General features: G+C 41.6%; 1 protein-coding gene across 1 annotated transcript in view; it reads left to right on the top strand.

Moving 5' to 3' along the window:
- The window catches only part of ZNF827 (zinc finger protein 827), a 276108-nt gene that overhangs the window by 43849 nt on the left and 206694 nt on the right, over positions 1-25565 (top strand). The window contains exons 3-4 of the mRNA XM_069105468.1: positions 14100-14272; positions 23193-23673. Coding sequence (XP_068961569.1) covers positions 14100-14272; positions 23193-23673 — 654 coding nt within the window. The remainder of the gene's footprint in view (positions 1-14099; positions 14273-23192; positions 23674-25565) is intronic.

The following is a 25565-nucleotide window of genomic DNA, read 5'->3' as shown; positions in this document are numbered from 1 at the left end:
AGAGAGAAATGTCTTAGTAACTTCCCTGAAACATCAAAGACAATCATAGAATTTCAGAGTTGGAAAGCACCTCTCATGTCATGTCTTGGAAATGATACCTGATGAAGAACCACGGCATCTCCCACAACTTTTTATCATCTGACTTTTCCTTGCAGATTTCTAGTGAGGGGGGGAGCTCACTACACCCTAAGGCAGTCCATTCCATTTCAGAGTATATTTAGTGGTTCAGGAAGTTTTTCCTTATTTGAAATCTAGACCTAGCTCTTTATAACTTCTACCTACTAATCTAGGGTAGAAGGCAGAAGAAGACTGATTTCATTTTTCACAACTACCATCTTCCCTCTCATAAATCTTCTCCAGGCATCCTTGGTTTCTTCAACCGATTCTCATACAGCATGACAGGAGACTCTTCACTGGTGACCCTCCTCTGAAACTTACCAGTTTATCTGTGTCCTTCCTAAAATCTGGTTTCTCCAGGCTCCTGACGTGGTCTGACCAGGGCAAAGTGCTGTAGACTGCTTCTATTAATAAGCCTCTCTTAATATAGTTTAAGATTCCATTAGCTTTTTTGCCTGCCATATTACCCTGCTGCTTCATGTTGAGTTTATTGTTCATTAAACTATTCAGATCTTTTTTTTTTTTCAGATGAACTGCTCTCTCTTCTATCCATGCCTTCCCCATTTTTTTTTACTATAAAATTGATTTTTTGAACCTGAGTGTAAAACTTTACATTTTGTTCCTATGTTTAGCCCAACATTCTAGAATTTCAAGACCATTTTGGATCTTGATTCTGTGGTTATTAACTATCCCTTGCAGTTTTACCTCACTTGCAAATAGGATAAGCCTGCCATCTGTGCCTTTATCTGAGTTACTGATTTAAAAAAAAAAGTTGAGACAACACAGGACCAAGGACAGAACCCTGTGATATTCTACTAGGGTTACTGTTGTTCAATCGTTTTCCAGTCATGTTTGACTCTTCATGACCCTAATTGGGATTTTCTTGGCAAAGATACTGGAGTGGTTTGCCATTTCCTTCTCCAAACCATTTTACAGATGAAGAAACTGAGGCAAATGGAGTTAAGTGACTTGCTCAGGATCATACAGCTAGTAAGTGTAAGGTTGGATTTACACTCAAGAAGATGAGTCTTCCAGACTCCAGTCCGGACTTTCCACTGTACCACCTAGCTGCCCCTCTTTACTAGAGACCACTGTCCAGATTGATATCCAAGCACTATGATGATTGTTTCTTTGATACAAATCATCTGGCTTTTGGCCACTCCCCCTAACTACTTCTCTTTCTAGGCTACATCTCTCTATCCTGTCCACAAGGATAGCATGAGATTCTGTGTCAAAATCTTGGCAAATTATTGATCTACATGTTTAATAATCTTGTCAAAGAAGGAAGTGATGATAGACTGGCAGAATCTGTTGTTTGATCAACCAATCAGCAAGTATTTAGGAAGCATCTGCTATGTGTCAGGTGATTTGCTAGACAACCCAGAACCCAAGCTCAAAGGATGAAATAGTCCCTACCCTCCACAAGTTTACATTCTAACGATGGTGCTGTGCTCACTCTCTGTGATTGCTGATTCCTTTCCTACAGGCTGATTAACCATCTCTTTAATAAATCAAAGCCAAACTCATTAACCTCTAAGTTTATTAATTCTGCTTTATTTCTTTTCTTAAAAAAAATTTGGAGACAATATTTGCCCTCCTCTGGCATTCCTCCCCTCCCCTGCCCCCTCTAGGATTGTCCCCAGATCCCTTAGGGCAGCAATCTTACCTGAGCCAATTCATTCAGTGCCCTGGAGGGCAGTTTGTCTGGGGCTAGTGACCTATACTCATTGAGGGCAGGTGCTACTTTCTTTCTGTCTCACTGATCTTGGGCTTTTAACCTGTGATTCACATTCCCTCCCTTGTCCTTTCTAGTTTAAAGATTATTTTCTTGGGCTGAAAAAATGGAAACAAAATAGTAGTTGAATAATTTGGCTTTTTCTCTATTGTCTGTTATTATCCCATCTTCCTAAATAGGGAATCCTATCCCTTCTTTGAGCCTTCTGTTTTCTCCAATATAGTTTTAAAAAAACCCATCATTATTGACTGTGAAATAATTTGATGGAACTTTATTTTAACAAAGCTCTGACCTCTCAATAACACTGTGATAGGGGTAGGTAATGGAAGCAGTGTGATGGAGTGGGAAGGGGCACTGGATTGAAAATCAGAGAGCCTGGGTTAATATTAGTTCCCAAATTTGTAAAATGGGCAGCCATGTGGCATAGTGCTAGGCTTGGAGTCAGGAAGACTCATCTTCCTGAGTTTAAATCCAACCATAGATAACGGTCTAGCTATGTGACCCTGGGCAAGTCACTTAACCCTGTTTGCCTTAGTATCATCTGTAAAATGAGCTGGAGAAGGAAATGGCAAAACCACTCCAGTGTCTTTGCCAAGAAAACTCCAATTTGCTTTACAGAGTCGAACAGGACTGAAAAACTAGTGGATATTTGTAAATTGATGAGGGTGTGGGGGTTAACTAGGTGAGACCCCTTCCAGTTCTAAAGTCCCCAGTCCTCATCTTAGAACAATAGGATCCCAGATGTTATTCAAATTCAGCCCTGACTTTCTCTTATATCGTTTTCAGATGAGAAGACGGAGCCTCTGGGCTGTGACTTAGTAAATGTCCTCTTCCCATAGTAAATGATAGATTGGGAACTCAGATTCTAGGAGGTTCTTGGGTACTGGAGAGAGCTCTGGGTCCGAGTAGAACTGAGGATCAATCCCCACTGCTAGTAATCTGTGTGGCTTGTAATGGGGGAATTCAAGTCAAATGGATTCAATAAGCATTTCTAAATGTACCACCCTGGGCCATGGAGGGATAGAGGACACAAAGGCAGAAAAGAAAATTAGCTACATTGTGAATGAGCTTGTGTGAGAAGGGGGTGGGGGAGGGAAATAACATATATATAGATATGTGCAATTTCTTTTTTTTTTCTTTTTGGAGGACAATTGGGGTTAAGTGACTTGCCCAAGGTCACAGGCTAGCTTTTGTGTTAAGTGTCTGAAGCTGGATTTGAACCCAGGTCTTCCTGACTCCAGGGCTGGTGCTCTATTCTAAGCAAGGTAAACATGAAGTAATTTCCTAGGGTAGAGGAAGGGAAAAAGGAAGCAAGCAAGCATTTATTAAGCAACCTACTATGTGCCAGCACTTTACAAATTATTAACTCATTTCATCCTCAGGAGAAGCCTGTGAGATAGGTGAGATTATTATTCCCAATTTGCAGTTGAGCAAACTTGCCCAGAGTTACACAACTAGTCAGTGTCAGAGAATGGATTTGAACTCAGGTTCTTCCTGACTCCAATCCCAGCTGTGGGATTGTTACATCCATTGAGCCACCCTGTTGCCTCCAGAGCAGAATTGTTAGGGGCCCTAGCACCACTCTGATCAGCAGGCCTTTCCTGTAGGGGGAAGTGTTGGACTTGAGCCTTGAATGAATGAAACCATAAAGGGTGAAGGTGAGCAGGGACAGTTTTCCAGGGATGGGGGCATCTTACCTCGTTAGGTCCCAGTTTCTTTGTCTGGAAAATGTAGTGTTTGAACCAAATACTCTCTAAATTCCTTAAGCTAGTTTCTTAGGGCCTTAAATCTTGTGTTTCTATATCCATTGTTCTTTCCATTCACAATAGCAGTGGCATGTTCCAGGATGGGGATGGAGGAAGAGGCACACAGATCATTGTTGCACAAAGTGAGAGCAGTCCAGGACCTAGATTTCTAGGTCTCCCTGTGTGTGTTAGGACTTTCATGCAGAAAATACTCATTTGGTTTTGACCTTCTGAAAAAATAAATAGTGGCAGATAACACATATATAGCATTTTAAGTTTTGCAAAACGCTTCACCAATATTATCTCTTTTGATTTTTACAACAATTCTGTTAAAGAGGTGCTAGTATTATCCTCACCCACCCAACTACCCAAAGAAGATGAGTCATTTCCAACTACAGAGGGAAACATAATTCAGGCATTAAAAACAAATTATAGATATGCCATATTATTAAAAACACGATTAAAAAACTGATGAATTAAAATAATTATTAATAAAAAGCGTGTGTATATTTGGTGGAAGTGGTTTGTTTGCATAGTATAGTAGAAAGTGAGTTGGACTTGTCAGGAGAGGTTTGGGTTCAAAGGCTTACTGGTTGACTTCATCTCTCTGGGTTTCAGTTTCCTGATCTGGAATATATACACAAAAATACTTGCATTGTCTCCTTCAAAGTTATTGTGAGGAAGGTGACCTGCAAACCTTAAAGCATTATATAAATGTAAGCTAATACTTTATGTAATGGAAAAACCACTACAGTAGAAGCTAAGACTAGAACCTGGCCTTCCTAACATTGAAACAACCTGTAGGACCTTGGGTAAGTCACTGAATCTCTTGGGACTTTGCTGCTGTTGTTGAGTTGTTTCAGTCATGTCCAGCTTTTTGTGACCCCATTTAGGGTTTTCTTGGCAGAGAAACTGGAGTGGTTTGTCATTCCTTTCCCAGCTCATTATATAGATAAGGAAACTGAGGCAAACAGGGTTAAGTGATTTGCCCAGGGTCACACAGCTAGTAACTGTCTGAGGCTGGATTTGATCTCACGAACATGAGTCTTCCTCACTTCAGGTATTCTATCCACTGTGCCATCTAGCTGTTCTTGTTTGGGATTTTACTTATTTATCGGTAAAGTGAGGCTGGACTTTAATCTGTTGTGAAAAGAACCCTAGATGTTGGAGGCACAGGACCTGATTTCAGATCTAAGTCTGTTACTATCTGTTTCATTTTAAAGAGCTCACATTCCCTCCCTGGGCCTCAGTTTCTCCTTCTGTAAAGTAAAGGGATTGAGCTAGAGGATCTCAGAAGTCCCTTTTAGCTCCAAATTCCATGGTCCTATTCATTTCAGTTTGTACAATTCCCCTCCCCCCTTGTCCTGCCTCCCTCCCCCCAAATGTTTTGTGAAAAACAATATTGGAGAGGCACCATGGTGTGAGAGATAGAGAGCTGGCTTCCAGAGTCAACAATAATTAGGTTCATATTGTGCTTGGTAACCCTGGCAAGTCATTTGACCTCTTAGTGACCCAGGCAACTCTCTAGGATTTTGAATGCTACAACAGTGGTTGGTTTGTATTGGAAGAAATAGTTCTGGAATTCTCTACATGGATGAAATCCTAGGTGAGGACTGAGTGCCCTCCCACCCATATGGAATATTAGTCCAGCCAACTCAACTTGCTTCTTAACTTTTAGATTTAAATGTATTTCAATGAATAAAGTATCATAACAACTTTTCAGCCACTCTGGGTCCCCACTGTGATTCTTTGTCCATTCATCTTTATTCAGTTTTCATCTGCTAGGGTCATACGTTGCTTTTTAAAAAAAGGTATTGATATCTTTTGTTAGTCTGTCACCTTCACTTCCAAAAACCACCCATCACCTGACTCTTACAGAAATACAATCTTCCACACTCTTCACTCCTAGGTCCTTTCCCCCCCTTCCTGTTTGCAAATGTACTGGAAAGTATTTATTGTTTACTGTGTGCTTAGCAATGGGGATGAAGCAGATCAGCTCCTGGTCATATTCTGATGAGGGAAACAACATTTTCTTGACTGTGCTTGAGGGATAAGCTTCTTGGTCATTATAATTACAGGCATGCAGTTTCAGTTTTTTATACTTCTATTTGTGTTGTAATCATTGATGATACCTTGCTTTATAACTTACTTTCTACTACTCAGTAAAAGCATTTTTATTTGTTTTGTTTTGTTTTGCTTTTTGGAGGGCAATTGGGGTTAAGTGACTTGCCCAAGGTCACACAGTTAGTTTTTGTGTTAAGTGTCTGAGGTCGGATTTGAACTTGGGTCCTCCTGACTCCAGGGCCGGTGTTCTATTCACTGCGCCACCTAGCTGCCCCTAAAAGCATTTTTTTAAAAAGGATTTTAACTATTTTTGAACCGTAGTAAAAGTGCTTTTAAAAAGTGTTTCCTTAAGCTATGAATCAAATTTCTGTGTGTCTGTGTGTGTGTGTGTGTGTGTGTGTGTGTGTGTGTGTATAGGTAAGTCCTATCTGCCAGTATACAAACAGGTTGGGTTCTTTTTGTGGGAGTTAACATAAGTTTGATTGACACACAGTTCTGTGCACTTTTGTAGGCATTATCACTCCCTCTGAGACTTATCAAACTGCTACAACCTTCCTTCATTTGAAATTCGAGGTTTGTTTTAATTGTATTTCTATAACCTATTTGATATGACGTTCAATAATATTTCTACAGCAGCTGAACAGTACTTTTCTCTAAGTAGCCCTGAGAGGTAGGTGGTGCAAAAAATATTATCTATAACTTACAAAAGAGAAATTCGAGTCTTAGAGTGGGGAAGTGACTTGAACATAGTCATACTCATAACAGGTAAATGGCAGTCAGATATGGAATCGGGTCCTCTGAACCAAAGTCCAGTGTTCTTTCACCATCTTATGCTGCTTTCCCTTTCTGCAAACCTGGCGCTTTCCCCTCCTACTTGAAACTGTGCATTGTCATGGCCCTCAGTTGATACTGAACAGCACGTACCATGTACCAGGCATTGTGCTAAGTTTTAGGGCTGCAAAAAAAGGCAAAAGACAGCCCCTTCTCTCGAGGAGCTCACATTCTAGTGGAAGAGAGAACATGCAGAAAACTTTGTACTGATGAGTTCTATATGGGAGAAATTGGAAATAGTCAACAGAGGGGAGGGCCCTAGAATGAAGGGGCTTTGTGTAGAAGGTGGGATTTTTATCTGTCTTAAAGCAGCCTGGGAAGTTGGCAGCTGGGGCTGAGGAAGAGGAGCATTCTGGGCATGAGGGACTGCCAGGGAAGATGCCTGGAGGCAGGTGATAGAGTGTCTTGTTTGAGGAACAACAAGGCAATCAGTGCCCTAGATCTCGGACTAAAGTGGAAGACTTTAAAGTGGAGGTTGGGGGAGAGTAGATTATGAAGGGTTTGAATGCCAGATAGATGATTTTTATATTTGATCCTGGAGATAACAGGGAACCACTGGAGTTTATTGAGTGTGGGGCAGGGGGATTGATGTGGTTAGACCTGAGTTTTGGGACTATCACTTTGACAGTCAAACAGAGGGTAGATTGGAGGGGGAAAAGAGACCCCCCCCCCCCAGACCATTGCAGTAGTCCAAGCATGAGGTGATGAGGGCCTGCACCCTCTCTCACTGTGTCTCTCTCCTTTCCCCCAGCTGCTTTCTTCACTCCTTTTCTCCTCCTTCCTTACCATCTCCCTGCCAGACCTAAGCTCTCAGCCTTTCTTGTCCCAAACCGTTGACTTCTGCCTTAGTCTTGGCTGCGGTGAACTCTCCCTGACCTAAGTGATTGATTGTGTCTACCATTTTTATCCTTTTCTTCTCACGATCCTACATTTAGAGCTGGAAGGCACCTTAGAAGGTTTATTTAGAGTCTAATCCCCTTATTTTATAGAGGAGCCAATGGAATCCAAGAGAGCCAAAGCTACAGGCCTGAGGTCACAAAGGTAATATGTAGTAGCCAAGGAAGGTTTGGACTCACTTCCTCAGTTTCTAGAGGGAGTTTTTCTAGTTTTCTAGACCTCACCGCTCTCGTTAGCCCTCTTAGACCTTTGGTTTTAGTGTCCATCTGATATAATGAGAGGCTAGATGGTATAATGAGCTCCAGCTCTGCCATCACAAGGCCAACGTTTGAGGCTGGGCCCTAACACTTGGTCCCTTTGGCTAAGGGGGGACTAGATGGTCCCTGCCTCTGTAAAAAGAGAATGATTATTAACCTGCAACCTCCAAACTCACCAAGTTGTTGTGAGGAAAGCCCTTTGCAAACCGTAAAGCAGTGTGTAAAGCGAAGCCATAATAGTGGCGGAGCAGAGAATGAGTGCTTGAGTGACTTATAGCCATGGTCAAGGTCTGTTCTGTTGTTATGATGAGTCTTCTGCTCTAGGAGCTGGGGCCAGACTGGAGCTGCATGCCAGCTTTCACCAGCCAGGCCGGGGCAGTTTGTGGGCATGGATGTAGATACATCTGTATGTGTGTATGTGTGCCCTATATATATGTTGTAAGTTCCTTTTTATTTGATGGAATCTGACTTGACAACACTGGTAACAATATTAATAATGATGATGGAGGTAATGATAGTGGACATTTACAGTTAGCAAAATGCTTTAACACTCTCCTTACCACAGCTGCCTCTCAGAATCAATCTGCTAACTTCTTTCAAAACCCTGTTCAAGGACCACTTCCCTGCAGAGAGGTCTTTACTGATCCCTCCAGGTGTGAATGTTTTTTTTTAGCTCTTAAAGGAACTTTTCATCTAGTAATATGAGTATATGCATATAGATATCTATGCAGAGATACACATATACGTGTGTGTACACCTTATCCCCTCAATAAATAGAATGTAAGCTCATTCAAGGAAGGAACTATTTCTTTTTATTTTTTTACCACCATGTAATAGTAATGGAATTTAAAGATTCCCCTGTATTAACTTGGTTTTTGGTTTAATTGTGTTAAAACCCAGAGCTTGTTAATCCCACTTGTGGGATGGACTTGTTGACATGAAAAGAGAGTGCTGAACTGGGAGGAGCTGGTGACATAGATTTGGAGAGACACAAGAGAGAGGCAGAAGAACTTTTTTTGGAAGCAGCACCCTTTTGGAGGCAGAGAGAGACTGAGAGGATTGCTGAGGGCCACTTTTAATTGCCCAGGACTTTTGAGACCTGCCACCCAGAGCTGCCAAGGACTGAGGAGACATGGCTGTTATGCTGGTACTTTGTCTGTTGTGATGTTGTTTTGCCAGATTTGTCCATTGGTGAAAGACAGTCCTGTTGTTGCAGAGGTGTTGGAACCTGCTGTTGGTTCAGAGCTCCTGAGACTGTTCTGCAGACAGAGAGTGAATTCTGTCCACTGGTGAAGGACAGTGCTGTTGTTGCAGAAGTTTGGGAACCTTGCTGTTGGTTCAGAAGCCCTGAAGAAGGATTTTCTTGTTGTATGTTTACAGAAATCCTGGAAGGGGGTTTTGCCAATGTTTTCAGGGGTCCTAGGACTGTTCTGCAGACAGAGAATGAATTAATGAAGAGACTGGCAATGTATCTTGTGGCCTTGCTAATAAGCTTTGTCTCCCCAGGAACAAAGATTGTTGAGAGCTTGCCTTGTGTCAAGATGAAGAAAAGACCCCCATTTGGGTATCAAGTGCTGTGCTTAAACTTGTTGTAACTGTGGGGTAGATTCAATTGTGATCCAGGGGTGGGGAACTTTTGACCTTTTTGTGTTCTATGGTTGAACAAATGAATGTACTTTACTTAGATTGGAAACTAATTTCCATTTGAGAAGAGGGGCTTTGTGGTGGACTAAATGAAGGTACAGCCTAGGGGTGGAGTAGTATTTAAAAGAGAGACTTTGTAATTGATTAAATGAATGGAAGGTCTTGGGGTGGGGTAGTACTTGGAGATTATTTAATCACACTTAGTAAATGCTGTATTTTGAATGATGTCATATTTTGATTCCCTTTGTTCTTAATTTGTCACTGAATAAAATGGAGAGCACCTATGCTGGTATTTTGAACCTTGGGAAGTTGACTTTGCTTGGCATTACATTACACACACCACCAGCTACTAGAAGCTTAATGAACATTTGCTGAATTGAATTGGATTTGTGAATATTATCAAATTTGTACTCAGAACAACCCCAGGAGATAAGTATTGTCCGTCTTATTTAATACCGTGTTTCCCCGATAATAAGACACTGTCTTATTAAATTTTTTGGACAGAAAAACACCAGAGGGCTTATTTTCAGGGGAGGGCTTATTTTAATGAACATTGACAGCAATTTTAATAAACAGGTAAATGTGAACAAAAAAATGTACCTTTATTCAATAATGAATTCAATAAAGAACAGGATGACGCGCTCACTGCTGCAGCTCTGATTGGATGCAGCTCAGAGCGCGGCGTGCGTTTCACGGTGGGGGGGGGCGGTGCATACAGAGGGTACCATAATGTAGCGTGTAGCGCAGGGGATCACCTTCACTACAGTAGCAATCTCAATAGGGCTTATTTTCGGGGGAGGGCTTATTATCGGGGAAACACGGTAAATGAAGAAACCAAGGCTGAAACTAGCAAGCTTGAAATTAATAAGGACCTATCATCTGCTAGTCTAAGGAGATACACAGGCAAAAGTGGGACAGTTCCTGTTCTCAGTGAGCTTACATTCATGTGGGGGAGACAGCATGTATATATATATGTGTATGTGTATAGACAAGGATATAAAACATGCATATGGTAATATACAAAACGATATCTATCTCAGTATGTATATATGTGTGAGTTTCTTTGTGTATACACACACACAAAATGGAAAGCAGACACAAATTACACTAGAGGGGAAAACACTAGCAGCTGGTGGGACCAGGAAGGTGCCCTTGTGTCGAAGGAAGCATTTGAACTGAGCTTTGAAACTAGGTGATTCAAGAGGCAGAGGTGAGAAGGCATGGGGCACTGCCAGTGCAAAAGCCCAGGGATGGGAGATGAAGAACAGCAAGCAGCACAGTGTAGCTAGACTGAAGAGTCTCTGGAGGGGACTCAGGAAGCTGAGGAAACTGAATGCTTGAGAGATTTGGGAAGGTAGGATGGGGTAGGAAGGTAGTTTTTGAAGAACTTTCAATGCCAAAGAGAAGAGTTTATAATTGATCCTAGGGGTAATGCAGAGCCTTGGGAGTTTATTGGGAGAGCGAATTTTAGGGAGAAAGTTGACTTGGTCAGACCTACCTTTGGGAAAATCACTTTAATTTAGAGTCTGACATTCCTGCCTATGATAACACACAGCCAGTAAATGTTGTAGACCACGCCTCCCTATCTACCATGTAATGATACAGCTTAAGGAAACCTACTAGGGAACAGGATGTTTTAAATACTTGTCCAACAAGGTAAACCACATGTCAGTCTTATTTTTTTTTTAAATGAGCACCCATTGCCAATCCCAGATACCCAACATCCAGAACAAATGTCACTTCTGAATAAGTGGTCATGTTGCCTCGGGCTCAGAACTTATTAGGAAGTAAGACCCAGAGCAGTTGTAGGTGCTGAAAGTATGACTTCAGTAGATCAGTATGGGTCCCTTGCCCTCAGAACTAGCATTTGCAAGCAGAAACTGCAAATCTTCTAGAATTCATATGTATATCAAACTTTGGCTCATATCACTGCATCATTAACCTTGATTGATCTTGATCATCATTAACCTTGATTTACCTTCCCTTCTGGTCTTACTGTGCTGGGCAATGTTATCCTGTAGAACTTGACCTTGTTTTAGTGTTTGAAGGAAGTTCTTTTCCATTAAAACTACCCACATTATCAAGACATAGCCTAATTTGTGTAGCATATGTGTACAGTTTATTTTAAATGGAATCCAAGTGTCCCTCCCTTAATATAATCAGTAAAGACAAAGTAAATTCAGTTGTGTTCAGATAGGACACATGTGATATATCAAATAGATTAGTGAAGAATCTAGAGAGAGAAAAAGGGCCTTATAGATCATAGATGTGGAGCCAGAAGAGGTCCTAGAAGTCATCTAACCAAATGCCCACATGTTTAGATAGGAAACTGAGAACCATTTTACAGTTGAGGCAGAAATGAAGTGACTAGATCAGACTTACAGGACTGCGAAGGTCTGAGACCAGAGTGGAACTTTTTACCCCCAGGCTTGGCTCTGTCCGCCAGGCCATGAAGTAGCTTGTTTTGTGTCATTCTGAATGTTAAGTTTAGCCTTACAGCTCTTGGCAGTCTCAACATAGGATAGAAAATGGAAGGTGTAGTGAGATGTGAGTTTTTTTTTTTTTAAAGCAATTGGGGTTAAGTAACTTGCTCAAGGTTACATGGCTAGTTATTTCTGGGTGTGGTGCTAAGTATCAGAGCCTGGATTTGATCCCAGGTTATACTGACTCTGGGGCCAGTGCTTTTACTTGCTGTGCTACCTGGCCCCCCTGAGATGTGAGTTTTAAAAATCCTCTTACAACTGAATTTACTTTATCTTTCCTGATTAGATTTAGGGAGGGACACTTGGATTCCATTTAAAATAAACTGTATATATATGCTACACAATGGATTCAGCCTCAGATGCTTATGACCCTGGGCAAGTCACTTAACCTTTGTCTGACTCCGTTTCTTTCTCAGTATCTGTAAAATGGGGATAATGATAAAGCTTGGGCAAGCTGCATAATGATAGTCCCTACTTCCTAGGGTTGCTGTGAGAATCTAATGAGATTAAATTTGTAAGGTGATTTTCAAACCTTAAGGTACTATATAGATGATCTCATCATCATCACTTACTGGCCTTGGGCAAGCTGCATAACCTTTCTGAGTCTCAATTTTCCCATCTGTAAAATGAAGGGGCTGAACAAACCCTCTCAAGCTGCTTCTCACTCTCAGTCTATGAGCATGGGCCTGCCATGACCTGACTCATACTCAAATCCTTTCCTCCCCAGGCATAGCCCTAGAGTACTCTGGGTTGTCTCCTTACTTCAGTGAGACCGGGAAGCAGAACTTTCCAAGAAGTCAAGTAGGAGAAGGCAGGGGAAGAGGAGATGGGAAAAATAAATATGACTAGATTAAGGGAAATTTTCTGTAAAATAATAACACGGATGTTTTCTCTAGTCACCTGTTAAGCAAGTAGGAGGAGGACCCATCTTCACTGGCAAGTGGCCCAGGCTGAAGGAGGCAGGGCAGTCTTCATCAGTGCTCTCTTCCAAAGCAAGTGCACTTGCTGTCTAGCTGCTGGCCTAACCTAAGCCAGCCTGCTTAAATCAGAAAAGGTGTGATCACTCCTTGCAGCCAGGGAATACTGTGGCATTTTGGAATGTTTCCATTATCTTTGAACTCTTATCAGCTCCTTTCCTTTCACTGGAGACCCTGCAATTTGAATAGCTCTTTGCAGGTAGAGACTAATGGTTGAGAAGATAATAAATAAGTAATGAGGTAATTTATAATTAGGTGCTTGGGAAATATTATTGGTTCTTGGTAATTAACAGAGAAAACTCTGTTAAAGTCCTCAGCTAGAGACTTTTTTCATTTCTTATATCCCAATAATGCAAGGTCAGCTATGGTGCTGGTCAACATGATTTGATGTCACTGCTGAATGAAGCAATGGCAGATGCACTCCTTTTTTCTTTTGGGGGGAGAATTTTTCATATTTTTGTCCCACAGAGGCAGTTATTCTTTCTGAGAAATGGAAGCATTCACCACTTGCCTTGCTTAACTTTTCATGTGAACATTCCACAAATACTTACTGATCGGCTGGTGTGTGCTGAAAGACAGGGCTAGGTGCCTCCTCTCCTAAAAGGGGCCCAAACTGCAAGTCTGCATGCCTGGGAGGGCAGCCTGTTTCCTCTAGGGGCAAACAGAGGAACAGAAAGAAGGAGGGGGGGAGCAAGGCCTGACCCAGGGACCCCCTGATGGCTAACGTGGCAGCAGCATCTGCTCCAGCTGTACCCAAACAAGCAGGACAGCAGGGGTTCTGGAATCATTCTCCACTGGAGTTCAGCCTATGAGGCTAGTGACGTTGCATGCTTTGCTCTGCATAAGAGCTATGGATGATTTTGTAGGTTCAATCTGATTTTTATTTTCTTTCTCCATTATCCTTATACAAAAATTTAGATGTAACCTCTGGAACACCTGTTTCCTCTGTGATAGTACATCTACATTGTTCAGGAAACTAAGCCACAGAAGTTGGGAACCTCCAGGTTCATGTAGATCACAAGGCAGGGGTCAAGGGCAGGCAAGACAAAGCACATGTACTCCAAGCTGGTCCACATAGCTAATGATGATCCTTGGGGACCATACGTGGGAGCAGGAACTTTTTCACAAAGACAGGATGATCATAGGGTAATAAAATGGAACCAGACAGGAGGCCACTGAATGAACACACTAAAATAATCCATGATGAAATCTCGTTGCAGATGAAGTTTATGAAATGGCGAGAAAAGACCAGTTCACATGGGGGTTTTTATAACTCACTGAAAGTAGCCCAGCAATGAATGCCTTTAATTTATTCCCCCACCTTTTTTTTTCTTTCTCCCTCCTCTAAGCCCCAGAAGAAGAAGGAGGAAAACCTTTCCAGTGCCCAATATGTGGTTTGGTTATAAAACGGAAGAGTTACTGGAAGCGGCACATGGTGATTCACACTGGTTTAAAAAGTCACCAGTGCCCTCTCTGTCCATTCCGGTGTGCCCGCAAGGACAATCTCAAATCCCATATGAAGGTAAGCCCTCCCTTAATAGGACCACAGGGTGGGGGACACGTGGGGGACATCCCCAAGAACACACATGCATCAGATCCTCTATGATAGAGTAATCATGTTTGTTGTTATTCATTTGTTTCAGTCGTATCAGTCTCTTCATGACCCCATTTAGGGTTTTCTTAGCAAAGATACTAAAGTGATTTGCCATTTCCTTCTCCAACTCATTTTGTGGATGAGGAAACTGAGACAAACAGGGTTGAGAGACTTGTCCAAGGTCACACAGCTAGTAAGTGTCTAAAGGCCAGATTTGAACTCAAGTTGATGAATCTTCCTTGACTCCAGACCTGGCATATGAGGAATCCTCAGAGGCATCTGAGGAGTCTTTTTATTTCTCTTTAATAGCATTTTTTCTAATTATGTGTAAAGATAGTTTTCAGCATTCATTTTTGTAAAATTTTGAGTTCCAAATGTTCTTCACCCCTCCCCAAGACAGCAAGCAATCTGATACAGGTTATACATGTACAATCATGTTAAACATATTTCCACATTAGTCATTTTGTGTAAGAAGAATCAGAACAAAAAGGAAAAACCATGAATAAGAAAAAACAAGCAAAAAAAGTGAAAATAGTATGCTTCAATCTGCATTCAGACTCCATAGTTCTTTCTCTGGATGTTAGCATTTTCTATCATGAGTCTTTTGGAATTGTCTGAATTGTTACATTGCTGAGAGGAGCTAATTCTATCACAGTTAATCATCACATAATGTTGCTTTTACTGTGTACAGTGTTCTCCTGGTTCTGCTCACTTCACTTGGCATCAGTTCATGTAAATCTTTCTAGGTTTTCCTGAAATCCTTGAGAAGTCTTTTGTTATGAGACTGTAGAGGTGCATTTAGTTTGCTTTTCTTACTGTTGGAAGTGAGCTTCCCTAATGGTCAGAGATACCTTTGGGATCCATTAGTAGCCACAACCACAACCAACATTTCTCAGATGCCCTGGGATGCACAATTTGGAAAAGTTGCTCCTGGTCTAATAGCAAGTCTAGTTACAAGGTTTTACTGATTCTGTTATGGTGCCTGTGGTGAGGATACAGAGAACTGAATTCAGTCCTGTTCTATTCAGGTACATGCTTTAGAAAGGTTAGTTAACTAGACAGAGTTTAATCTAACATATATCATTCATGATCCTACTGAAAATGATTACTACTTGGTAGTGGGGATGTGGCTGAAAAATTCAGTCTAATTAAACTGGACAGGAATGTTGTTGATTACATTAATTTTCTGGATATTTCAAAGATGAAGCATGCCGCAAGGTAAAGAGCCCTAGGCTAAGAATAAAGAAACATGGGTCCTAATTCCAACTGAAATTCCTTAATCTTGGAGCCTCAGTTTCCTAAAAATCAAGGGCAAGAAATGGGGTGATCTCTGAGAGACTTTCTGGATTCTTTACTTCCAGAAAACCTCTTGGTTTCAGATTTTCTTGTTGGATGTCTTTCTTAAATCCATTAATCTACTGCCCTGCCTCAGTAAGCATAGTATATTACAATATAATGGAACCATTGATTTAAGGTACAGCAGGATCTTAGAATGAATACCAGTGGTCATTGTTCCAACACTGAAGCTATGAAAGGTACCTACAATGAGGCCGAATGAGTACTGACCCTATGAGATGTGGGAGCATTGCAGGCACAGTTTACCTAGCTTTTAGCCAAGGACTTGACAGGCCTCTGGTGGACTGCCATTGTAAAGGTGGGTAGATTTGGAAAGGGATGAGTTGCTAGATTCAAAGTTTCAATTTTAATGTTTTAACACCAGCTTGGGAGGAAGTCTTCAGTGAAGTTTCAGCAGGCAGGTCAGGTACCCATTATTGTCCTATACTATTTAACAATTTTAACAGTGGCTTAGATAAAAGCACAGGTGAAAGCCTTAGAAAATTCATCAATAATATCTACCTTGGAAGCATAGCTAATGGATTGATGACAGAGGCAAGGTCCAGAAAAATCTTGACATATGTAAGATGGAGGGGTAATGGTTAGAAAACGGCTAAACATTAGTCAATAATATGATACTACAGCCCCCAAAAGCTAATTTGATTGTACTCTATGTTAATGAGAAGGTCATAATATCCAGGACTAAGGTGGTGATATCCCTGCTGGTCAGACTGTATGTGGAGCAGGACATTCAGATCTTAAGAACATTGATGACTATGTCTGAATACTTTCTAGAGGATAGCAGGATGTCACAGGGCCTCAAGGACATGCCATTTGAGGAAGAATTCCAGAAGCATCTAAGTTCCTTGGTGGTAGGACCCATTCTTATGTCCCTAGTACCTAACATGGTACTTGGCACATGGTAGGTGCTTAATGCCTTTTGAATTGAATTTAATCAAACTAAATTTGTATACCCCAGAAAAGAGAAGACTTAGGGAGATGAGGCATGAGAACTGTTTTCAAGTAACTGAGGGTTTTCATGTGGGAAAGAGGATAGTCTTGTTCTCTTGATAAAAGGCAAAAGCTTCCTGACCAGTAGAGCTGCCCGAAGGTGAAGTGGTCTGCCTTGGGAAGGCATGGGATCTCACTTCACATTAGCCATTATCTGCTCTGTTTTAGAGGGGACTCTAACCCAGGTGCAGGTATCCCACTGAGTCGGGGCTTTGCTACCTGTGTCCTGGGGACCCTCAGAGGGTGGTAGTTAGATTTCAGTAGGTTTAGGAACTTGGATGGGAGAAAAAAATGGCATCTTTGTTTTTGCTACCCTCTAATGGAAATTTAACATTTACTTCAATTATTTAAACACATTATTTCAAGAAGGGGTCCATAGACTTCACCTGACTGCCAAGGAGATCTGGACCACCAAAGAGGTTAAGACTTCCTGCATTAGATAGTGTTTGAGATCTCTTCCAACCCCAAGATTCTAAGATGTTGTCATGTACTCTGAAAGCTATTGTTCTAAGAACTAAACCCCAAATGTGAGCTGGGTTTTTAAACTCTTCTTTCTCCTAAAAGTGAGGTGCTCTTTCCTTCTTGCATTTGGTTGAAGGCTCTGAGTAGAAGTTGACTTGTACTGTACCTCATGGTCTAGATTCTCCTCCCTCTTCAAAGCAATAGAACTCAGATTTTCAATGTGCACAATGAGAATTGCGTTAGAAAGAACTGGTTTGCAAGAAGTTCCTGTTATCACAAAAACTCCTTTTAGTTACTGTATAGTATATTGTGCTTAGAAGTGGGATCTAACTAATTTAAAGCATTGGTTAAGCAGGAAGCTTGACTCTGGCCCAGCAACCTGGGAACCTAGCCTCAGTCCAAGGTCACTTAACCAGCCTATTTATAAAGCTGTAGTCTTAAAAGAAAGGACTATTGACCCTGAAACTAGATAGAGGAAGATATGTTGGATGCCTTGATGATCTGAGACAGATTCTAGGCTACGACTGAGTTGCCTCTGAGAGTGGCAGGGTCTGTGTAGGTCATGGGGACTCAGAATGGTCTCAGAACAAATCAATAACTGGTACAATAAAGCAATCATGTGAAACTACTAGTTTATTCAAACTCATGGTCCCTTAACCTATTAGGCTACAACTCACTTAGGCTTTTGGTAAGCAGATATGTAAATTTGCCTTCATAAAATGGGACACTTCCCTTCCCCTACCCCTTTATCCCTCTTCTGGCCACCTTTTGAAGTATATAGTAATATTTCTAGTTTTCTTGGGGTTATTTCCTATCTTCATTAAATGTTTTTACAACCTTCCTAGATAAATGGGTCTGAGGGGAGCAACTTCATAGTCTCCTAAGTTAAAGTTGAACCCAATAAAGGGAGAGCTGCAGAGATAATCCTAGTTCACACACACACACACACACACACACACACACATCAAGCTAAGGTTAGAAAGGTGGCATGCTCAGATTATCTTATTTTTATCCTCACAACACCCCTCTGAAATAGAGGAGCTATTTTTAAACCTCATTTTGCAGGTGAGGAAACCAAGACAAAGAGAAGATGAGTGAGTCATATAGTGTCTGCTGGAGTCTGAGCAGGATTAGAACCCACATCTCTGACTCCAGTGCCCTAGCTACTGTTTCATGCTATCATTTGGTATAATGGAAAGAGCACTGAACTAAAAGTTAGGAGACCTGGATTCTAGACTTAGCTCTGTCACCAAACTGGCTGTGTGACCCTGGGTAAGTAATTTTACTGCTCTGGGTCTCTGTTTCCTATGAATCTGTAAAATGAAGATAATAGCATTACTTACTTCCCAGAATTGCTGCACAGATCAACTGAGGCAATGTGTGTAAAGCATTCTGTAAATCCTCAGACACTATATGAACATTAGCTGTCATTTTTGACATTGCTGTCATCATAACCTCTTCGTCCCATAGCCCAGAGCATGTCTGATCCCCTTCCGTGGCCTAGCTCTTCAGGTACCTGAAGACAGACAGCTTTTATGCCCAAGCTCAGTCACAGTCACTTAACCTCTCCGTGTGTCAGTTTTCCTCCCTGGTAAAATGAGGCAGTTGGATTAGAGGATCTCTGAGGTCTCTTTCAACTTTGCCACAGTATGAGTCTGGCCATAGCAGCTGAAAGCGATGAAGTCCTATCTTGGCCGAGAGGTGGACTCATTGATTGCAGAGGTCTCTCTTGTTACTAACCCCTTTTGATGTGTGGTATTTGCTGTTCAGAAAAATGACCAGCATGCTGAAGAAAGGAAAAGAGGCTGTACATATTGAGTCAGAAGGAAGAAAAGATTTTAGGCAGACTCTGCTTTGCAGTGACAGGCCCAGAGAGCTTTAGAAGCAGCGAGATATTCCTCTAAGTCAAAGGCCAAACACAACATGGAATCCCTGACCTCACGCCCCCCCCCCCCCCCCACTTTGGGAAAAAGTTCAGTTCAGCCAGTACCTACCTGTTGGGTGACAATTCTAGGCCAGGTGATGGAGCTACAAATAACCCTCCAAGAGTGTGTCTTCTGTGGACGAGGGCTTGAGGTGAGAAATACGTGTACACAGTGAAGTATACCCAAGATAATACAAAGTCATAATAGGTGAAGACCAGGTAGTTCAGAAAGTCAAAGCAGCATCAATTGCTTTTTCTTCACAATTTTAAGAATGCATTCCCTTGGTCAAATAATTAAACGAGTGCTTTATTGATGCCCACGCCCTTTAAAAAAATCAATGATGCTTCTTCTCCCACAATAGAACCTTCCCTGGAACAGGGGTACAGCTAAACATAACAGATGGTATGCCTCATTCCACATCTGTAGGCCACCACCTCTCCACTAAAAGAACAGATTTTTACCAACAGTTCACTGAAGTCATAAGTCACACAATCATTTATTTCCCAAGCCTAAATAGAGGAAGAACAAAACACGGCATATACTTATGAAACTCCAGAGCCCATTTTTAGAAAATGCATGTCCACTGGCTATTTTCAGTCCAGACTTCCAAACATGCAGCAGCTCAATATTGTTTCCCCCTCAGAACTCGAGGCTGATTTCGGAGCTCTGTTCCTGGATTAGCTCACTTCTCTTTTTCTCTCCTTCGGACACTGCTGAAATGGAATCTGCCCCACTGGGCACTCCCCTGGGGGCTGGAAGCTTTCTGTAGGCTGACCTTTAACCACTTTGGTTCAGGTCGTGATTCTAGCAGCCTTTGTCAGATGTCTTTGGGGGGCGGTACCATGGGGCCTCAGAGGACGATGGTTCAGCAAGAATGGGGTGGAGGAAATTGAATTGGATTCTCAAGACCTTGTTAGACACCAAAATGGAAATTATTGGGATTTAGAGCTCATTGTCATAAAATAAAAGAGAGATGGTATTAACATCCTCTGACAGATTGCCGCTGCCCCTCCCACAAAGAAAAGGCTTGGGGGGTGGGGGGAGTTTGAGAAAATCTGTCATTTAATTAGCAGAACATTGCTACTACTGGTCATGGCTGTTCATGTGGCTATTTCTGTTATTAAACTCCTGTTTGGGGGAACTTGGGCGCTCTCTGTTGTTTTTTTCCAAAAGCCACAGTGGGGTGCTGTAGCGACAGGATCTCACCATTAACTTTTAATTCCTTTGCTTTTGTTGGTCATTTAACATTATTTAAAAGTATGTTTTGGCTGGTGAATAATGCTTTTGGACTGCATTCAGAATGTGTAAACAGCTGTAGTAAAACTTTCTCTCTTGGAAAGAAAATCTCTGCAGAGGGGCCAGGTAGCAGAGTGGGTTAATGAATGAGCCTTTAACCTTTGCAAACCCGAGTTCAAATCCCTTTTGCTCAGAAATTAAAAAAAAAAAAAGAGATGGTTTGGTTTTTGTTTCTTTTTTTTTTTTCCTTGCATTCCAATCTGTTGCTTGTTTGTCCAGATCACACAACTACCCAAACAATTTGGCCCAAATCTCCAGGATTGGCAGTTTCTGCTGAAGGGAGGGCCAGTACTGAAATAGCAAGGGTGTTACAGGTCAGGATTGAAGTACATTGGCAAAGATGAATGGGGGAGCTTACAAGCTTACATAGCACCTGCCAGCATTAAGCCTGGCTCAGGCCAATGCAATTATTTCCTCACTTTCTCAAGCACTAAATTTGTCCAGGACAGGAGGGGGAAAAAGTTCCCTGGAACCTCTGCCGATAGTATGCATGGTGGATTAGAATCAAATGCAGCAGTCTGCATTCTTTTCATATGCCACACATTGGAGTCTGAGGTTTAGTGATACCCCATTTGGTAAAGTCTGCTTCTGGGAGAGATTTAAAAGAAATGGGCAGAGACAGACTCTGAGTCACAAATCCCAGCTTCTTAGTTCTATTCTACATGGATTTTTTTTGTGTGTGTGATTTTTAGTGTAAAACACTAATGTTTGTGTCTGAATTTCTCCTTCAATGAAATGGGAATACTTCAATGAGATTTTTTCCACAACCCCTTCCCTGCTTTTTCTTGTCCCTCCCTACTTCCTTCTCTCCCTCCCTCCCTTTCTTCCTCCTCTCCCTTTCTCCCTTCCTTCCTCCCTTCCTTTCTCCCTTCCTTCCTTCCTCTTTTTTCCTTCCCTTCCCCTTCCCCTTCTCCTTCCCCTTCCTTTCCTTTTCTCTTCCCTTCCCTACTTCCTTCCTTCCCTCCCTTGTCTTTCTTCCTTCTCTCCTTCCCTCCCTCCCTTTCTTTCTTCCTTGAACTGGAGAAATCAAGGTATGGAAAGCTCCTCCCTAGGAGCTACAGATTGGCACCTAATAGGTGACTTTTAGTCTCCCAGAGCTGCCTGGGACACTAAGTGATTGACTATGGTCATACACATCAGTTGGTACTTGAACCCATGTGTTCCTGACTTACGGGCTGCCCTCTCTATCCTCTATACTGTTTTGCTTCTTAGTTCTGCATCCTTAAAAGTTGTGATAGATCATAGCCTTAGAGATTTAAGACTGGAATTCCATCTACTCCAATCTCTCATTTTACATGTGAGGAAACTGAGGCCCAATGAGGTTAAGTAATTTGCCCACTTCATTTCTTTGTAGACTGCTTTGAGATCATTCATCATCTAATCTGGCTTTCTGATTTTATTTTAGTTTATTTAAAGTTTAATTGATGCCTTTTGTGTCACATTTATTTCTAATAAATTCCTTTCCCCCAGCTACAGTGATAAATTCCTTGCAACAAAAATTTTAAATTCCTTCATTTTACAGAAGAGGAAAGTGAGTCCTAGAGACATAAAGGAACTTGCCTATGGTAGTATCATGACTAGCTAGGGAGAGAACTGGGGCTGGAACCCAGCTTTCTTAACTTTTGGTCTAATACTCCTAATGCTATGAGCAGTGTTTTGAAAATTGATGAGACTCTCTTTGCAAAGTGCACATAAGTTGCTGGGTGAAAGGTGTTCTATAAATGCAAAGTATTATTGTTGTCAGGAAAATTAATTGACAAGGTACCTATGCTGACCCTAGTTAATTATTATGTAAATTGGATAGTTTGTTGGGTTTATGATTATTTATTGCTCTAAGATTACCAGCAGGGATTAGTTGCTTAGAGGGCTAGGTAGATCCAGTCAAAAAATGGTGGGAGTTTAGATTTAAAACTTGTAAGGAGCCTTAGAAGTAGTTTTAGTCTCACTTCCTCATGGTACAGATGCCCAAGGCCACATAGTAGCAGACTGATATTTAAACCAGACTGATGCAGTGTATATGTTCTGTGTTCCTTAATTAGGTGATAGGGGACTTTGGATATTCAGAAGACCTGAATTCAAGCCTCACTTCTGATGTTACTAACCTGTATGACCTTGAATGAGACTCTTAACTTCTATGGGCCTCAGTTTCCTCATCTGAAAATTGAGCAGGTTGAATTAGATATGATATTTGAGGTCACCTTCACCTCTAAATCTATAATCCTATGAATCCAGTTCACTGGATTTTGAATCCAGAGCCTTTTCCACTCTTCCATGGTGCTTCTAGGGAAACTAGGTGTCTCAGTGGATAGAATGCTGGGCCTGGAATCAATTGGACCTGAATTCCAATCTAACCTGAGACACTTACTGGCTCTGTGACCCTGGGCAAGTCAGTTAACCTGATTGCCTTAGTTTCCTCATCTGTAAAATGAGTTGGAGAAGAAAACGGCAAACCACTCAAGTATCTTCAATAAGAAAACTCAAATGGGGCCATGACAAGTTGGACATGACCAAAACGACTGAAAAACAGCATGATGCTTCTCCTAATGAATTGTTTGCTGAAAAACTATCCTTCTGACTGTATGAATGAGCTCCATAATGTCTATGGGCTCATTTTGCATTTAGGGAGTATTGCCCATCTTTTTAAGATCACAACTATGACATGTTTCAGGTTTTTATCTTCCTGATTCTATTTGTATTGTAGAAGAATGATTTGTAGATGTTTGGAAATTTGTGATGAGACCTAGTTTATAAATGTGTCATGGATGTTCCTCCCCTTCCTGCCCCCTGCCCCTGCCCCCTGCCCCTCCCCCATTCCTCAGGTTCATCAACACCAGGACCGAGGCGAGACCTTCCAGTGCCAGCTATGTCCTTTTACCTCCTCCCGTCACTTTAGCCTGAAGCTCCACATGCGATGCCATCAACACTTCCTGAGGACGGAAGCCAAGGTGAAGGAGGAGATCCCAGAAACAGACGTGAAGGGGTCCCCGCAGCTCAGTGAGAGTGCCTGTCTGGGACAGCAAAGAGAAGGAGCAGGCCCAGAGCTAGTGGGGACTCCAGGCATGTCTAGAACTCCAGAAAGGACTAGCCAGAGTAGTACTGGTATTCCACCTTTGTTGGTCAAGGAAGAGCCCAAGGAAGATAATGGCCTGTCCCCTTCTTTTACCCTGAACGTTGCTGATAGACCTATGAACAACACAAAATTGAAAGACACCTCAGACTATGTAGCCAGCACCGCATCAGCGCTGTTCAGCCAGGACATCTCTGTGAAGATGGCGTCCGACTTTCTCATGAAGCTGTCAGGTAACTGAGTAGGGTGCTGCTTGTCCTCTTTCTCTCTTCCTGCCTCCTTTCTTATTGAGCCTCTGACATACATCTGTCTCCTTCCTTCTATGTGCTCCAATTGTTTGGGCCTAGTCAGTTAGTGGAAGGGTTTGGTTTCTTTTTTCCATTTTTCTTTCCCTTTTCCATGTTCTTTATCTGTTCTTGGTGTGTGTGTGTGTGTGTGTCTGTTTAAGGTGATCATAATGACATTGGGAGCCAAAGCTTTGCCTTGGTCCCTCGCCAAATGCTCATTGTGACCTTGGGTTTCCTATTTACCTTCTCCCTGCTTTGGGTTCTGTAAAAATGCCTGGGTGGAATGTATCTGATTTCATCTGTTCTTTGCTATCTCAGTTTTAAAGGCATCTTAGGACAAAGAAACTCAGATTAGCATTAGGTAGTGTAGATTTGTTTTTTAATGTGGGTACACCACAATGGTTTCCAAAGAAATTCTGAAAGTACGTTACTCTTTTTCCTGGACTCCCCTAGCCTGCAGCAAATTATACAAGAGTTTCTTTTTTTCTTTGTCACCATATTTTTTTCTCCTTTAGCCTGTTTTGTGATTGTTCAGAGGTTAAGAAATGGTACAAGATTGGGAGAGGGGAACGTTTCTGCTGACTATATTGTTGGTTCAATGGGACACGTGGTCAGTTTGTATGACAACTTATGAAGTTTTTTTAAAGTAGGATTTTAAATTTTAAAGGCAATGTGGAGGGTGGGGAAAGGTCGGTTGAGAATTGGTTCTGTCTTTCAGTGAAGATGCCAGTCCCCTAGATGATTTTCAAATGCCATTTCAGCTCTTTGGAGATTGACAATACCCTTTTAAATGGAGAATAATTGGTCACCGCCTTCCTTTAAACGGGATGTGAGTTACATTTTACAAAATGTCAATGCCAGGTGAATTTGAGGTTCATTTTCACCTGCTTATTCCTTTGCTCAGTGAGACTTCAGTTGGGTCTTGTGAAATGGTTTCATGTCCTCATGGCTCCCAATCTTTGCTCTTCAGGGGAGTGAAGAGACTACCCTGGAAGCCTAGGAAGGAATTCCTAGAAGGAATGAGAAAATGTGGGAAATGGAGTAATAGGTATTGAAGAAATTAACTGAAGGCAGGAGGGTGGTAGGGGGGAAGAGGGTAGGAGTTCATGCAAAAGCCTAGTAGATTTTAGGACCATCCTGCCTTGAAGTTAATGATGCCATAGGAGCTAAAGATATACTTAATTTTATCTGTCTGGAGTCATTTAGTATCATAAAAATTTCTCATGGAGTTAAAAAAAAAGCTGCTGTACTGTTAAAAAGACTGTATTATTTTAATTCATCCAGATTTGAAAAGGGTAGTATCTTTTTGGGGGAATGGGGAGACATGGTGCCTGGACTTGGGATTTCATCAGTGTTTGTATGGAAATTCACTCCACTGAATTAGATCACCACTTTGCCATAATTTACTGTTAGTTGTCTGGGACACTGAGATGTTAAGTACTCATAGACATGCAGCTAGTTTATGTCAGAGGAAGGACTTGAACTCAGGTCTTTCTTACTCCAAGGCCAGCTTTCTAGCCATTATTTTCTAGTCTTTTTTATACCTCTCTCTTATGCCCTTCTTTCATAAGTCTTTTCTGGTTGTTCTGAATATCATCCCCCCATTTTCTGTCTCAATGGTACATGGGAAGGGTTACTCTTCTTTGGACTCACTTAGTCTAATCCCAGGGGAAAGATGTGGTGGTGAATCACAGAGGTGTCAAACTCATGACCAGAACCAGATTAAAATGTAATTGGGAAATGTTTAACAAGATAAATTACAATACAATAAAATATAGATAATGTTAATTTGTGTTTTTCTAAATCTATATGCCTCTTGTGTCTATTTGAGTTTGGTA

Source organism: Petaurus breviceps, unplaced genomic scaffold (assembly GCF_028583685.1).
Source record: "Petaurus breviceps papuanus isolate PSGF00001 unplaced genomic scaffold, PetGlider_PUasm1.0 76, whole genome shotgun sequence".
Classification (NCBI taxonomy): Eukaryota; Metazoa; Chordata; class Mammalia; order Diprotodontia; family Petauridae; genus Petaurus; species Petaurus breviceps.
The sequence above is the reverse complement of the archived record's forward strand: the minus strand, read 5'-3'. Positions and strand labels throughout refer to the sequence as shown.